The sequence below is a fragment of the Aulonocara stuartgranti genome (assembly GCF_965226115.1).
Source record: "Aulonocara stuartgranti genome assembly, chromosome: 6".
Classification (NCBI taxonomy): Eukaryota; Metazoa; Chordata; class Actinopteri; order Cichliformes; family Cichlidae; genus Aulonocara; species Aulonocara stuartgranti.
Window position 1 is genome coordinate 9,942,902 of NC_138944.1, and position 17,935 is coordinate 9,960,836.

General features: G+C 40.6%; 1 protein-coding gene across 1 annotated transcript; it reads left to right on the forward strand.

The window, feature by feature from the left end:
- The first annotated feature begins 890 nt into the window (after positions 1-890).
- cp110 (centriolar coiled-coil protein 110) lies at positions 891-17,923 on the forward strand. The gene is made up of 10 exons (XM_082536010.1): positions 891-1,597; positions 1,855-1,974; positions 3,408-5,955; positions 6,608-6,735; positions 9,754-9,855; positions 10,367-10,477; positions 11,306-11,398; positions 11,555-11,671; positions 15,399-15,481; positions 15,699-17,923. Exons 1-10 carry the CDS (start codon positions 1,460-1,462, stop codon positions 15,856-15,858), a joined length of 3,600 nt encoding a protein of 1,199 aa, XP_082392136.1. The 5' UTR covers positions 891-1,459; the 3' UTR covers positions 15,859-17,923.
- The last annotated feature ends 12 nt before the right edge of the window (positions 17,924-17,935 follow it).

Sequence of the window (17,935 nt, forward strand, 5' to 3'; positions counted from 1 at the left end):
TCCATATATGGAAATGCATAAATATATAAAAGCATTTATGACATGTGTAACTATTTGCTGTACAGCAAATGAAGCAAAAAAAGGAAGCAAAAAGTTTCATTTTTCACACTGTCTGTCTGTGTAAATGGGTCATGGTCGGGAATGGAATAATGAAGGAACAGCCCACACCTGGTCATGAAACTGCGCAACATTCAACTGTCCCATTACTTTTGAGCCTCTGTAAATGGATCACTGTACAAAAAATGTAAACTTTAGTATCTAAAATAGAGAACCTGTTAACCTTCATACACCCAAGCTGTGTACTTGATTACTTTAAGATTATTTTACACTAGAACCATAACAAATATTTATTCTTTACTTGTTCTTAAACCATTGAGCACCACTGATATACAGGAAAACTATTACACACACAAAATAACACTCAGTTAGTTTAACAGAACACACAGCTTTAATTATAGTCCATCCTTACACACTTGTTAATGCGATACTGCTGCTGCAGGTGTTTTGCTTTCAGTCTGCTGCTCTGCTGCCAGTAAACCAGTACCTGTGTCTGTTTGGTCACATGCTGCTGACACTGCTTCCCCCCCTCAGGTGAACACCTGGATTGATATGGGTGAATTGCGGGGTTGATAACCACCTTCATGTTACAACTTAGCCTTATAGGTGCTGTTGGCTTAAGTAAAGCCAGATAAGGAAAACATAAACTTGCTTTTTGGGACAGGGCCCTGGAAGAACAACAACAAGTAAATTTAGATTTTTAAATTCTTTGGATTCTAATTTTAATCGTAAAAATATTTAACCAGTAAATAAATAAATAAATGCGAGCGTTGTATTCCCTTAATTCTCTTCCGTCTGACACCAAAGTATCTCCATACTTTTCTGCATGTTTTTCTTTGGTCAGTCAGGCCTGTAGGGGGCAGTATCACGTTAGTCTGAGTTCAGTGAAAAGTAATTTCTTCTCATTATTTTTTAAGTATTAAATCCACTTCTTATACTTTGTCCGACGTAACGTTGTAGCGGTTTTCTTCCTTTCCCGTGAAATGCTTTTGTGTTGTAAAGGGGGTGTTTGTTGAACCCTGGTGTGAATCCACTCCGGGTTTTCGGCGCTCTGTAACCGTCACTGTCGTTCTTTACCCGGTTGTTGCCCCGGAGGAGAGGCGGTAAAAATGTAAACATTGATTCCCCCCAGTGGACCTGACCAGACTGTCTTTTGTGTTGCTTATAAGAGGACCAACAGTATAGCTGTAGCGTCTACCTTTGCTGAGTTTAACCCAGTGTCTTCTTTTTTTTTTTTTAAGTTTATGCGTCTACTTTTAAACGGTAACAAAAAGCAGCCAAAGCTAGCGTTATGTTAGCTAAGCTAGCTAGCAAACTAGCGTTAGCAAACAATAACTTGGTAGTAATTTTTTAGCCGTTAAACTGCCCAAAGTTACTCTCTACTGTGTTCCGATGAAGAGTAATGGAGGAATACGAAGAGTTTGTGCAGCATCTTCTTCCTCAGCTCAGGAGAAGAGAAGAGAAAGAGGAGGAAAACCACAGACCCTCATCTGCATCCTCTGTCATCCGCTTCTATGGACGATCCATCCTCCCTCCTCTGGTGCTGGATAAGTTTACGGCTGTCATCATGGTTGATCATTTTAGCAAAAGGCTGAACTTATTTTTTTTATAGATAGATGCACTCTTAGTTTGAAGGAAAATGACGCATATTAATTCAGTCACTGAGACATGCTGCCTATCTCCCTTTAATGTAAATTATAGGCATCCATTAATAATAATGATAAAACAGAAGCAGACTTGTTTGAAATGAAACAGTATTAATTCCAGATAACTCATGTCTGTTTTGTGATGACACAGCTCTCAGAGAAACAGAGAGAGGAGATGCGTCGACTCAGAGACGAAGCTGCTGCCCACACAGTTCAGTTCAGAGATGATCCCCGGATGGCCTACATCCAGACGATTCTGCACAGCGTTCAGGTAATTTAAGCTTTGTTTTGTTTGTAACCTATGCTGTTGGCTCCTTGTGTGAGAGCAGCTTCAGTTGAGAATGACAGAGTCCGGGCACAAAATACGGAAGGAATATTGTAATCTTTAATTTTCTTTTATAGGGAGAGAGACGTCTAATGTATAATAGTACATCACCATCACAGTTTGCGCATATGATTTGTGGACTCAAATGCAACAATACAGTTTAATATGACAGAAGTAAATCTATAGCGCTTTCAGGTGCTGTATGGCCAGCTGTGCCATTTAACGTGAGTAATTACATGAAATAATTAAAAAACAAATTCTGCTTGAATCTGGACTATCCACCTCCCAAGAGGGTGGTCACTTTATATAAATTTGTCCAATACAGATGGACTCAAATATTGCAATTAATCAAGTATTCTTTGGCTGATAGCCTGCGCCGATACAAATAAGGTTATGCATTTACCCAATGGACCATTGATGCAGTAAAACAGTTGCTTCAGCCATCATGAAATGTCACTATACTGGCTCACAGGGTGGGCAATTAATTGGAATTAATGTAAGTTTTGGCTTTGGCTCTTGGCAGTTGTGCAAAAACTATCATTTTTATATTCAAACACAAGACAAATCTCTTATTTGTTTTGTGTTTTAAATCAGTTGCACACCTTTCATTTAAATCTTTTTAAGCCCCTCCTTAAAAACCCAAATCACTCAAAGTTCAGCTTGAGTCAAGAACACAGAAAACATTTGAGAACCTTTTGGTAGCAAGGTCTGTCTGCTGCATTGCCCGTCTGTCACTGAGGGACTCCTACCTGGTTTGCTTTTAGTAGTGCATGACCGAGTTGAATATTAGGCTTTGCCTGTCCATCTCTCTTCCTGTTGATACTTTGCTGGTCTTCCAAGGAAGTCTGCTGCCACCTGGGCCGTTTTTAAGCTTCCATCTGCCAGTATGGACATTTTGCAGTGGAAGCTGTGGTATATATGTACATGGCCCTTGGCAGATGGACTTTATGGTCCAAAACACCCACTACTCTGGGCCTAGCTCTACCAGACAACACACTGTACTCCACGTTGTACACCCCGCTTTTTAATAATTTATTTATTTGTTTGTATGTTGAAATTATTTTTAAAGTTCCAGGGTAATCCAGAATCAGAATCAGAATCAGAAACTTTATTGTCATTGTCATGAGAACAACGAAATTAAGAATGGTCCCCGATCATTGCATCATCCCTAGCAATATCAAAATATAAATCCCCTGTAAAAAGATGTATTGAAAGTTCATTATATGCATAAGTGTTGAAAATTAAAATTACCAACTAAAATAGCTGTAATTATGTTTTTTTGGCATAATCAGCGTTTGGCATTGTTGTATTGAACAGGGAAAAGCACATTTTTTTAAAATCTCATTGCATTATTTTTGTTTCTGCTCATGTTTTTCCAGCTGAGGAAGACACCAACACTCGAGGAGTTGCTTCAAGAGTCAGAAATTATCACACAATCTTCATATTTCCGTAAAACCACTGGTGGACTGGTGTGTCCGGATGATTTTTTTGCGGGAAGCAGTGATAATGTTTCGCTCCCAGCTGCAGCGAAAGGAAAAGTTGGTGTTTGTCTTCCTCCACTGACATCGACGACATATAGTCCCTTTTTCGCCTCTAACGTGACACCTCAGGAAAATTACCAGGAAGGATGCCTTACTGACCAAGTTAACAGCCAACAAGGATCACAGCCAAATTTTTTACATAGTGCAAGCTGCCAGTCGCTCTCCTCAGGTTATGTCACCAACGAGAATGTAGAAAACTGTACTGCTATCCCTGAAAGGATTAATGCAGAAAACGAGAGCAATGTCTCCGACTACTCAGAAGGATTTTATAACACAGTGGGCTTTTTTCTTCACAACACCTCAAATACAATCGCCAAGATGCCAGATATTATCAGCCACCCTCCCATAGATGGAGAGGAATTAGAGAGGAGTGGGCGGGAGTCATCTTTTTGTGATAACTTAACAGAGTTGAGAGAAATTTGTTGCACGTCATTTGAGGAGGATTCACTCTTGTGTAATCCTTTACCAACAGAAAAATCTAAAAATGGTCAACTGGACAGTGTGATGCGTGATGATAACGATCCCTTTAGTTCAGTGCATGACCCTGACAAAGATGCACATTTAGACAAAAATGAGGACTCAGTTGCTTTTTTGGAAAAAAGCAGCTTTTCAGATAATCCAACACACACACAAAGCACTCGTCACCGTCTTACAACAGAACTGTGTGTTCAGCGTAGTCCCAGAGAGACTGAACTAGAGGACAACCAAGTAGATGAAGCAGACTCAAAGCTGTCTGAGGAGCCTTATCGTCTGAGCCTCCAGGCCTTGCTGAAGAAATCTCAGGAGTATCGACGGCGCCAGCGGATGCTTAGGAACCAAGCCAAAAACACTAAAATCCAAGAGAGAACCCAAGAACAGCCAAGAGCAAAGGCAGAGGAGCAGAGCAGCTCTGATAAGGAGAATGATGAGATCCCTTACAAGGATACTGTGACTGCAGAGGGGAAGAAGACTAAAGACAAGAGAAGTACTTTTATCTCGTCAGTGGAAACTTCGTTAAAGAAATCCTATGAGAATGAGCGGATGATTGAAAGTGAACTCTCTGGGAAAAATATGACACATTTAACAGGAGATGGAGATAATAAGGAAATGACTAGTGTTGATGAAGAAACAATCATCATAAGTAATAGGCTGAACAGTTCACAGGAGGTCTTAATAAAGCCAAAACAATTCAGTGCCTTCATCCAGCAACAGCCATTAGAAACTTCCCTTGTTAAAGATCCTCCAGCTTTTTTTAAAGGAGCAGGGAAATATCGCACAGTCCCAGCCCCTAGCTTCTGCAGGAGCCCTGTTCACTACAAAAGAAAAAGTGGACAAAAGGTTGATGTGGAGGAGACCTCAAAGGGGAAACTTGAGGTTGGTACTGGTTTGAAAGACCATCACAATTCTGAAGAAGTTAATCCAGGTCATCAAAACAGTCCTATAGTGGGTCCTCCCGGAGTGAATCTCACAGTTGAAGGGGAAGTGACAAGCATTTTAACTGAGAGTTCACAGCACATGGATCAGTTGGAGTCAGACCTGTCCAGTCTTAAGGTTCTGATCACAGATCTTGAGTCAACGGTGAAAGAAAACTTGAAAGAAGACAGTCACAGCCAAGCTGAGAGCAGCCTGCAAAGTGAGTTAAGTTTTAAGGGTATGACAAATGAGCAAATAAAAAGTGATTATTGGGAGGACAAGCAGAGAGCTCATGGTGATAATAGCAGTGATGCAGAGTACAGGAAGTGGTCGAGCAGACAGTTATATAACAATTACAGAAACATGCATGGAGACTTAGTTCCGGAAGCGACTGTCAGTGACACAGATGATGTTCCCCTCACAGTTAAGGAGAACGGGGATGAGCTCTGTGATTTTAGCGAGCGCAAATTGATCAAAACCTTATCTGCAGAGAGAGAAAGTTGGAAAAAAGTGAGCAGAGAAGCACTAACCGGGAGTTCTGCACAGCCTGGAGATTGCGGAAAGCAGCAGCCACCTGGTAAATGCATCCTTTCTGTGGCTCAGCAGATGCGCATTCCCGATGTTTTCCGAAATGTTCCATCTGATCCTCCTTTTCGGAGTTACATCTCAGTGCCTTCAGATAACAGTAAACACCTTGTTGAAAGAAGGAAAGAATTGACCCTAGAAGGTCACAACTCCACCCACTCACCATCTCTAAATCAGTCATATGATGTGGACACACCGTCTGGCCTGTGGTTCACTGAAAGATCAGGGTCACAAGGTCATCCTGAGCAAGAAAAGCATCTGACCCCACAGAGTGGCAGTGACGGTCAGGGAGGGGTGTCCAAGGTCAAACGGAGACTGCTAATGCACACGATGGAGGAGACACTGGAAGGGAGTGCCAATACCAGTGGGGGAGTGGACTCTGTCAGACCCAACTCCAGCACACCCAGAGGTAAGACGAGAAGAGGAAGTGTTGTTTAAATAACCATGTTAGTTATTAGATATTTATTCTCAGTGACATCATACAGAGCCAAGAGTAGAACAAACTGCCTGAAACACAGTGTTTAGAACAGTTTGAGGCCTGACAGTTTATACATGCACCAAAAATAGCCGACGTCTTTGTGTTGTTTTGTCTTGAGTTGGAGACTCTTGATGTTTAATACAGGAGGGGATAGTGCATCACGTGGAAATGATGAGGTGTTGTGTAAAAAAAACTCTTTGATCGAGTGGTGACACCTTTCTTTCCATCGTGCCTCGGGTGCCTCAACACTATAAATGGTTAGGTGTGCTGGTAATGTTACAGCTCACCCAGACACTGACAGACACCTCGCCCATAATGATGTCTTTAGATTTTGGTTTAAGTGTAATATATGACAGAAAATAAAGGTAAAGAAAAAAGATAACAGCTCTTCTTTAATCTTTGTGCCACAAAAAGGGGAAAAGGAGAAAATATTTAGACTCAACCCCAGACTCTACATCATTAGAAAGCTAATTTTTCAAATCTTATAAAGTATAGTAACAGTTGTGCAAATGACCTGTAGGCAAATGTAGTGGGCCAACAGTGAATTTCATATGTGACCACATGTTGTGTTTCCTGTCTGTAGCTGCAGGGCAGTGGTGTGAAGGTCTCGGCAGTCAGAGGGATAAGCGAGAGCAGCTGAAAGAGATACACGCTGCTCAGGTCAGAGCGCTGCAAGAGGAGCACAGGAGACAGCAGGAGGAGCTACTACAGGTGAGACTTATTTTATTATTTATTGTATTGTACTATACATATTACTGCTATTTTGTTATTGGATTCATATATTTCCTTTAGATGATAGATCTGAAACATTTTTTTAAAAGTGTGGAAATAGACAAATGTGAAGCAAAGAAAAAGAGTGGCAGAAGGTTTATTTGAGAGTCCAGCTATGTACAAATTACTCTGTATATTTCAGGTATTTTCTTCCCAAACTCGTTTGTTTAATACTTGCTGCACCTCTGATGGTTTGTTGCCAATTTGGATCAAAATCTCCTGATAAAGTTTTAACTAATGGTACAGTGTAAGCACACATAACCCAAAGACTTTAGACTGATGTAAACACCCATTTTTCTGCTCTGTATGATGTCACTAAGAGTGGATATCCCTAATAGGGTAACCTCCTATTCAAACCTTTTGAGAATGAGGGGCAGCCAATCAGAAGAAAGTTGGCTTAAGTCATCTTGGTGGAGAGAGAGGATGCTCTGAGGGGCTACCCCATGGCCCAGTATAAAACAAATAAGGATTATTTTGAATTGTGACTCATACAAAAGTATTTTAGCAGAGTCCAAGAATAAATCTATAGAACTGACAATGAGAATAATCGGGCACTTTAATAACGATGATAATTATTTGCATATGTTTAGTTGGTAATACCAGCTCATCGTTATCGTCTTAGTGAGGAGTGTTTGATGTACAGAAAAAAAATATCAAATTAACCAATAGTGCTAAAAAAGTAATGTTTTTAGATCTCAGGAAGTGCTATGGTTAGAAAAAGTTTAGGGACCACTGCTGCAGCTAATGGATTTAATCAGAACAGCTTTAAAATATCATGCATACAGAGCTGACATCAAACATGTCGCCCAAGGTGTTTGCAGTTAAATAAAAAGAGTGTTTATACTTTATTTATTTTTTTATGGTAATTTCACTCTACATCTCACTGAGATTTATTTATTCACAAAAGATCTCAGAATATTAAGTGCTAGATGATATCGATGATAATTACTTACAGTAAGTCACACAATAACAAACCAAAAATGCTAATAAAAAATAAAGAATGATAACAAAGAATTGAATTAAATGGGAAAAAAATACAGGTGTAGGCTTATTACACCTGTCCTGTTTATTTATTAATTATTATTAATAATTTGTTCAATATGAGTTGTAAGTTGGATAGCTTGATGTAAAATAGATTGAAATAGATTGAAGACTTGAAATGTTATCCAGAAACTGCTGTATGCGCAGAAATATTGCATTTTATATGCTGAAAAACATTTTTATACTTTTCTTTAGTCTGTTGCTAAAAATATTCACATGCACAAAGAAAGTTGAGAAGAAATACAGCATTTACTCATATCTGAGTGGCATCTATTAATATTTTAGCAGTTCTTTTAGCTTCTTTTTTTTTACACAGAGTATTCAATCATGAGTTTAAATAAATAGGCCACAGATTAGAAAAGGAATTTAGACAGTTTGCTTCTGTTAATAGATTTCTTCAACAATGATAGAGAAGCGGTATAGAGCACTGTCAGGGTCATTCTGTCATTGTTTTATTTGATGCAATCTAAAGCTGTTTGTCAAGTTACATCAAGAAAATGGAAAAAATAATCTGAAATTATATATTCCTGAGACCCCCGAACAAGTGATCATTTATTCTAAGTCTAAATATGGTAAAAACGCAGTCAGTGATATTACCTCCCTCCCATTGGTCTGCTTCTTGCATTAGATTGCATCACGTATTGCTGTACAGATCTAGCACTGCGTAATTCCAGTACAGCAACCATAATTCACTCCGCCAAGGTTTCCGACTTCACCCAAAGTCACCTATGAGAAATAAAAACTGAGCTCCAGTTTTAATCTTTTAAAGACGAGGAAAACAGGCGTTGTGAGTTTCTAGCCAATTTACTGAGCGGTAATACAATACTGACCCTAAATGTTTCTTTGAAACTAGAAGCAGGCATTTGAAAAAGACTTTGGCATTGTTCCACATGTGACCATGTGCACACAAACGCACACACACACACACACTGTCTCACCCTACCTGTTAGAGTGAGCTTTTGGAGACCCAGGTCGTGGGCTGACTACAGACGTTTGCTCATTACAAGAGACCTTCAGACTCTCCCCAGTAAAAAAAAAAAAAAAAAAGGGTTTCTACCATAAATGTTTCATTACATCCCTAAGAGGCGAGCTGGCACGGTCGCCTCTTTCTGTGTGTGTGTGTGTGTGTGTGTGTGTGTGTGTGTGTGTGTGTGTGTGTGTGTGTGTGTGTGTGCGTGTGTGTGTGTGCGCACATGCAAGACTTCAAGGACGCCTGCTGTTCTCTGGCAACCGGTTCCTGTTTCTTCAGCTTGTGTCTGTGTTTGTTCTTGGCCCGTGTCCTTGCCCTGTTAATCACAGGCTCTGTTTAATTTATGTATCCTTAACAACAATATAATTAACATAAGCTGTTTCATAAAAAGACTTCTTTTTGACTCCCCTCCGTCCTTCCATCATCTGCGCTGTGATGAGAGCGAGCTGTCTGCTGGACTCTCTGGTAGTGGGTGGAGGGGATCGAGGGAATTGACACAGAAAAGGAAAGGATAATTTGTTTAATTCATGAGCGTCTGTGGTTAAGTGCCAGATCGTCCCGCTGAGTGCCACCGCTAATGGTCCCTTTGCCTTCTCCTCCCTCCTTTTTTTTTTTTTACCTCCTCTCTCCTCTGATCCCACTTTTTGTTTTGTTTTATACCTCCACCAACATTGTTTTTACTCTCTGGCTGTATTAATTTCCTCCATCTCTCTCGTCTCATCATCCTGGTCATCCCTCTGCTCTGCTGCTCATCTCATCCCTCTTACCTCTGTGCCCCATCTCTCCCCCTTCTGTCTCTTCGTCTCTACCCTCAATTAATTTCTTTCTCCTGCCTCATTTGCTGTCCTTTCCAATTCAATATTTTCCAACCTTGCCTGCTCCCAAATGTGCACTCACATACACATGAACTTTTCCTCTTATTCCGTATGTGTCTCTCTGTCTCTCAGGCGCTGGCAGTCCGTTATCGTATCCTTCAGAGCGTGTCCTTCCCCTGCTCCATGTCAGGCTCACGTCTTGGGGACACGTTGACCTTTTCTACCCTCTCTCAGGTATTACCATAAAATTTGTCCACTCATGTGGGTGATGCAGAAAGCTTGCCCTGCTCACCCTTTTATCTGAAGGATTTTTAGTCATCACCAGTTGGCTGACACGCTCATGTAAAACACACTCCACCCCCCACATGTCTTAATCCTCATCAGCATCCCTTTTTATCTGTTATTGTGCTTTTATATGTCTCCCCGCACAGCAGTTCAGCTTCAGTAGAAGTACATTTGTTCAACAAACATGTCTTTTTAATGCAACCGCTCTTGAATCAACAAGTGAGTGATGGCACATCAGCTGCTTATTATTCTGCTTATTATTCTCTATTATAATGATGAGCCACGAGTCCACTTGCGTTGATGCACTAAACAGATGCCAACCAAAAGACCTTGAGAAGCTGCGTGGGAAATTAATTGGTTGTCACTGATGGAATTAGCATTCTCCTCTCTCCTCCCCTCTGGTTCTCATTATTCACCCCTCTCTCATCACTCGTTTTCCCTTCTTTCTCCTCTTCCTCAGCCTTCCAGCTTGCAGCACTACCGCCCCCTGCTGGCAGCGGCTGTGAAGGGTTTTCTAACTCGCAGGTTGCTGAGGACGGAGAGAGTGACACAGCTGGTGCGCACCGTCAGGGTGAGTGGAGACAGCAGCGACACGTCTGTTTCTTGCAGCACATGCTCTTATTGTCATTAAATGAGCTCTGCTTGTGTGCAGATGTGTACAGCTGTGCCTAATTTAATTTATTAGCATACCCTTTAGCTACAGCCATGCAGCTGCGATCCTTCCTGGAGTCCTTGACAGTGCAGCATACAGTCTAAAACAGAGACTTCCTCAATCAGGGGTCGCGTTAAACAAATATTTTCCATCACTTATGAGGTTTTTGCGTTCGTTTGTTTTTTAATAGTGACAGATGAATCTGATCATCTGGACAGGCTAAAACACTGGTAGTGGGTTAAGCATAAGATTAACCAACACACATGAACACAGTGTTGCTGGCAACATCTTGTCTTTTATACCATAACAAAACGCAACCACCAGAAGTCCAGTCACAGCCACTGGATGCCTTTGAAAAGTGTGAATGTTGCAGTGAAGTCTTCAATGTCTTACATTTGTTTGTAAAAACAACCCTCAAATGGACTGAGGGATTATTATACCATCCATGTTTGATATTTGAATAGAAGAAAAAAAAAATTGGGGGTATCTTCAGCAGCTGAAGCAACTGTGTTCTTAATTTTGGTGAAATTTAAATTTTTACTAAATAACATGTAAACCAGCAGGTGCTGGCAGCGTTTTTTGTTTTTGTTTTTTGTACTTTAATTTAATCGTAAATCCATGAATATTTTAAATATCTATTTGACAGATTTCACCATTCAGTTTGTCTCTGTGTAAACATAATATTCATCATAAATATAACTAAATAATAGCGCAATCTTTGCTGTGTGTGTGCTTTTGCTCATTTAGGACACACAGCAGTTCCTGCAGGCCCTCCGGCAGCAGAGCACTCAGCTCTGCAACAAACAGGACCTCTTACTGGAGGAGAGAGTCACACTGCAGGTATAAATGTTGTAAACACATCTGTTAACCTCTCTGCTCTCCTGCACACCGTCAACTCAACAATTACTCGCTCCATTAGCAGTTACCACAACAGTTACTGTGACTGCACGCATTCATTGAAGCCATCGTCTGCTCTGTAATTGTTTGCTCCTCCAGCTGCGCGCTGCACTTTATGAGGTCTACGACATATTCTTCAACCTGTCAGCCAGAGAGCGAATGCAGCTGATCAGCTGGGACAGAGAGCTCGCCAAGGAGAGAGAGCTCAGACGACAGGTAACCTTTTCAGGAGATCATAAGCTGTGTTTACACATGTGGTCAGTAGTCAGGTTTTCTTCTGGTTCTCCAGTCAAGTGACTGTAAAGTGACCCTGGAGTATTTTAATGGCAGTCTTAATAAGAAAATTCACATTCTCTAAGTACTGTGGAAAAGTGCTTCAGTGCTTCCTTTATTACCACCTGTATTACTTCCTTTTTCAGAGGCTACACAGAATCTTTTGTAAGAGGAAAAGAGATAATGCACTCCCACAATTCACAGAAACACCAAAGAAACAGTCAGCATGACTGAGAAGTGATGCAGGTCATTTAAATGTTAATGAACAGTATGTTTTCCATTTTGTGGCATAACCTTTATTATGGTTGAACCTCTAAACTAAAAGGTGAACTCTGAATATACTACATTGCAATAGTAAAACTGAATGATATGATGTTGTTACATTGTTTGACAGACTTCGTGTGTGTGTGTGTGTGTGTGTGTGTGTGTGTGTGTGTGTGTGTATATTTATATATGTGCACAAAATCATGAATTCATTTTAGTGCAGTCAGAGAAAGCTTTTAACAAAATGAACACTGGATCATCTCTCCAGCAGGAAGAGAAAATATGAGTGGATGGGATGAGCAGCTAATCATATTTCACTTTATGTTCTCTATTCCTTTGACTTAACCAAAGTGTCCTTCATAACAGGTGATTAACCTTATGTTTAACTCCTGACATGCACAGGATATGCATATAGTTAGCTGTAACTTGTTACAATACAATACTACCCATGTTCCGGTGTACCACACCTGAAGACTCATTAATTCATAAGACTGTGTGTTCATGTGACAGCAAGTCAAAAGGTTAAAGTAAGAAAGACTCATACTGTTTTGTTTTTGTTTTTTCCTCACTTTCACTATAAAATTAGGGCTCATGAGGATGTAAGAGTACACCAGCTGGGTCAAAAGACACATCACACAAATGCAGTTGTGGTTAGAAGTTTGTATACACTCACTGTCGGCATGAATGTCACAGAAATTTTGGTCTTTGTTTATTTTTAACTTCATTTTTCAGGGTGGAGTGGTACATCGTACAGCATATACATCACACATCTTTAATGACTTTTAAAAAGTCCAAAGATTTAATTTATTTTGGGTTTTCTGCAACCCACACAGAGTCAAGTATACGTACAAGCTCAAATATATCCATGCACCCCCACTAATAGTTGGTTAAATTTCTTGCAGCAAGTTCGACCTTGGCCAGATCCTTTTTGTAGCCATTAACGAGCTTCTGGCACAGTTCTGGCTGGATATTTGGCCACTCTAGACCCAACTGTATGGAGCCCCAGAGCATGATGATGCCACCACCATGCTTGACAGCTGGGCTAGTGTTCTTACATTTGAAAGTCTCCCCTTTTTCCTCCAAACATACCTCTTGTCATGTTGGGCACAGGACTGAACCTCTGCCTCATCTAACCAGGAAACTGTTCCCCAGAAGGCAGTCGGCTTGTCCATGTGGTTAGCTGCATATTTCAGTGAAGCTGGAGGTGTCAGTTTTGGGTCAAAGACTTCTTTCTCTGCACCCTTTCAGTCCATTTTGAGTTTCAACTCATTTCACGGTGGATACTGATGCTGATGTTCCAGCAGTTTCCAGTTCATGGCAGTTTTGAGCCTTGGTGGTCCCTGTGTTGTTCCTGAACATCCAAACCAATTTCCTCTCATCTGAGCGTGACAGTTTGGGTCTTCTTTCAGACCCTGGCAAAGTGGTGACTAGGGCAGGGCAATATGGCCAAAAATATTTATCACAATATATATTTGAAAATGTGTGATAACGATATAACTGAGGATATAATTGACACAAGACAAACTACTTTACAACTCCACAACTTTATTAGTGCAAAAAAAACCCATCAATGTATTTTCACTTAAACAAGCAGCTGTTTTTTATGTGCATTAAAGTTATATAAAAATTTAACAGTGAAAATGCAAATTCCTTGCTGACAGTTTAACCAAAAGGCATTTCCAATGGAAATTGGCCAACATATCCTCAGCATAACCATGTATAATATCCACAAAACTTAAAAAGAGGTTATACACACACAATACGGTAATATTATGTTGAAGCACAGTACGTATTACTCCGCGAGGCTCCCGACTACGGTAGCCGTAATGCTCTGACATCAAGCAGTGCGGCTTTGTAGCTTCCGAAAGTCGTACTAAAACATTTTTTGACAAATTTCTGAGCACCGTGTACCACATAAAATCAGTTCGAAGTCAGTAAGCACAACCAGAATTCATACATAAGGCACACAGGATTATAAGGGGCACTGTCAATTTTTCAGAAAATCAAAGGATTGATTTTAAGTGTGCCGTATTTTCCGAAAAACACGGTAATAACGACGGCCCGCTAGCATGCTCTACCAAAAAATGTGCTCTGGTGTGTATCTGACAGAAGAAAGCCAAACCAGTTCCACACCACTGAAGTTGCATTTTTACAAACCAATTCTGGTTCATCCGTTTCATTCAACGATCTGCTTTCGCCCTTCTCATTCTCTGTCGCCGCTATGCTTTTTCCGCCATGTGCGTATGGTGGGGGGGGGGGGGGGAAGGCACTGTGCATGCGTATTTTACCCATATTATATCATGATATTTCATTTTCTTATCGTTGCCCAACATTATAACTGTATTACCATGAATGTTATGATATGGCCCAGCCCTAGTGGTGACACATAAAAATAATGTGAACTTTGATACAGTTGTTTGAACTGGTGATGTTGGAATCTCTTTAGAAATGACTCCAAGAGACCTTCCTAACTCTGGTAAATCCACAATTCTCCTTCTTAGATCTTCACTGAGTTCCTTGGACTTTCACATTGTTCTAATTATTGATCAATCCGTTGAGTGCCATCAAACAAGTTCTTCTAATGCTGGCAAAGAGAAACTATCAGCTCTAGTTTGTGATCTGAGTTTCTAGGCTGAGAAGCAGAAATTCTAATATTCCATCAACATTGTATAAATTTGCTTTTGATACTGGTGGCATACATGCCAACCCTCCCGATTTTTCTGGGAGAATCCCGAATTTCAGTGCCCCTCCCAAAAATCTCCCGGAGCCACCATTCTCCCGATTTTCCACCCGGACAACAAAATTGAAAAACCCCAGATTGGGCCGGTCAATTCCAGTTTCCAACAATGGCTTCTACTACTGCAGCTACTTAGTTTTAATATTACTCTTATTACTCATTCTGGGTCGCAAAATAAACTTTTCGAAAATTTACGCCAGCGTCCGGTTATATTTTAGATAACAAGGAGCAGACAGCAGAGTTTCACTCCACCGAGAGAGCTCGTGACGTAATTCTGAAGGCTAGACTGTCCAATTTCACAGTCGCTCATTTCCGGTCTAGCCGGCTTTCTGTAGTGCGCGAAGGCCGGGTCCTCAGGTGGACGCAGCCTCTGAATTTGGACAGCCCCGCTGTTTCCGGCTGGACAGTATTAACAGTGACATTTAACTTATTTTATCCAATAAATAAACATTGTAAAATTCTAATTTTCTGTATATATATGTATATGTATACCACTCCCCCACCCAACATCCCTTTTGAATGTCTCCCTAATTCTGAGGTCTCAAGGTTGGCAAGTATGACTGGTGGCTGCTGCAGAGACTATGTTCTAAATATTGTGCATTTTTACGTGTGTGTGTGTGTGTGTGTGCGTGCGTGCGTGCGTGCGTGCGTGCGCGCTTGTGTGTTTAGGGTTCACAGACTGGCCGCCCCAGAGGAAAGAGCTTTCTGTCAGCTGCAACACAGAAGTCGCTGGAGAGGAAAAGAGGAATGATGTGAGTTTTTCCTGCATCGTTGCTGTTTTTCTGTTTTCTTCACAAACCAAACCCAGTCATTACAAGTAACATAAGAACCACTGGAGTGGCTTTTTATTGCAAGGTAAAAATGCAGCAGTTCCTTTAATTTTGTGATGAATTGAAAATCCTGCACCACAGAAAGAAAAAACTTTCTTCTTCATTTCTTTGTCAGCTCTAAAACTTGTCTTTGTTTCAGGATCCAAAGAAAGGCTGCAGGAAGGCACCGCGGGGTTATGACGAGGACAGCACAAAAGTCTGGATTCTCTGCTGAGCCCCTGCCAGAAACCAAACGAGGACATTTCAGAGCAAATCCTCAGAGGGTCCCCAAGAGCGCTTCCTCCTCTAGACCCCAATGACACCTTCCTAATTGGCCCCAGTGAGAACTCCTAACGAGCCCTCTAGTGATTACATGAATAGAGTATTACTAATCATTTGAGAGTTTCCAAATCCAAAAACCAAATTTGATTCAAATGGATGACTAATGCATATCATTGTATTTCATCTCGGGGGCTTTGAGAACATTTTTGACACCATGGTGTCTACAGAGGAGCGGCTATGTCACGTCTGCTTCCGGCATTTTTTAATTTATTTATTTATTTAATTTTTTTTGCCATCTTCAGATTATTCATGTTGAAGATATTTGTGCGAAAATGTTGAGTTGACAGAAAAAATCGTTTGGCAGCAACTTTAAAGGGTTGTTCACAGCACCTGAAAGATTTATAGACTCGCAGCAGACGTTCTGACAGCTACAGTGAACAGTATTGATCATCTCTCTGTTCCTTTGGGTACTAGAGGAAGACAGCAGTTCATAAATTTGGGGTCAAATATTAGATTTGTGTTGGGAACAAATACTCTTTAGTAGGTTGTGCATTGTAGTCTTCAGATAGGCAATCGCTTTGTTTAAAGGTGACCAATTGTTCTTATTTCCAGCCTAATATTTTTATTCATGAACTCCACTAGAGTGGCTTTGCATGATTCACAGGTAGCAGATATCCTTATTTGTCTTTTGCTGAGGCTTGGTGCAGCTCCTCAGTCCATCCATTGTCTGAAATAAGATACTTTAGCTCCTCTTTTGTTAACTTTGTGACCACTTTGACTGAAATTTCAGGACCACAGATCCTGAAACATATTCTTAAAGTGTGACTGCTGTCACATGCCTTAAAGTTGGCGATCTAATAGATACACAGCAGCTTGTTTCACGTTTGCTGACATTGGCAGCTCTTTTCCTGCATAAGCTTTATAAACATCTATGAAACAGAATAAAATATACTTCAATCTTACTCTCAGATTTGAAACATAGCTTGGAGTTTTGTTCTGCTTATTTCCAGTTCCTTTTTTTGTTGTTTGACTCTACCAGCATGGCTTTGCATGATTAACAGTTAAAGGTTTTCCTTATTATCTGATACTACATCTTGGCGTAGCACCTCGCTCTCGTTCACTAGCTAAAATGAGCTGTTTTAGTCAACTTTCTCCTGATTGGCTGCCCCTCATAAAACAGGTTTCAAGCAGAAAGTGGGTGGGGCTTCTGTGAGAAGACCATATTAGGGATATTACCATTCTTTTAAAGCCAAGCGTAGATAAAACAGTTAGAGCAGTGTGAAGCCTTAACTTTTGTCTGTGCCAAAGTATTTATGACAGAAAACGAGAAAAATTATAATAGATCCACTTGATGATGTTAGGAAGTAAACATGTGGTAGATAAGCTTTTTCAGAGCAGACACTTTGGAAAAGCACCCTTGTATGTGCTGTGCTATATGGCTCAGTGTTACATTTAATGGGAAATAAGCATTGCTTGTGTTTTTCCTGCTGCTGTTATAAATCTTTGTCTTTTGTGGAAAAAACAGTATTTCCCCTTTTCCACAAAGACAATGCTGGTGCCCAGTGTAGTGCAGACTAGTCCCAAGTGACAAAAGCTGAGGCCAGCACTACGCTTCAGAGATCCCAGGCACGGTGTTTTAGGCCCTCAGGTCAGTGACCATGAGAAGGACTATCACAACAACCAGCAGGCAGTCGTCAGATTCTCTCTGTCATCATTTTTCTTCCCACAGTATTTCTTAACTTCTCGCAACTCAGCATAATCGCCACTAAAACCAGTTGAGAGGTGGGCCGGTTCTCTGGAAGCTCTCTGTGTGGGTGGAAAAGAGGTGCATTAGGACACCCAGCTGAAACACACCTGTTCGTTCATCCCCTTTGTGATTCGCCACCTCTTGTATTCACACATATTAAACCCTGCTTGTGTGATATGAGTAGTATTTTGTTCGTCTTCATATCAATGGCTGATACTTGAAGTGTTACTCTTCGTGTTGCCTTAAATATTTGTAGCTAAAACCTTTTGCAAATTTTGTATTGTTGTGGATTTTTGATTTGTTTTAAATGTTATTTATTTGTTCGTGTTTGATAATAATAAACTTATTTACACTGAGTTGTTGATGTG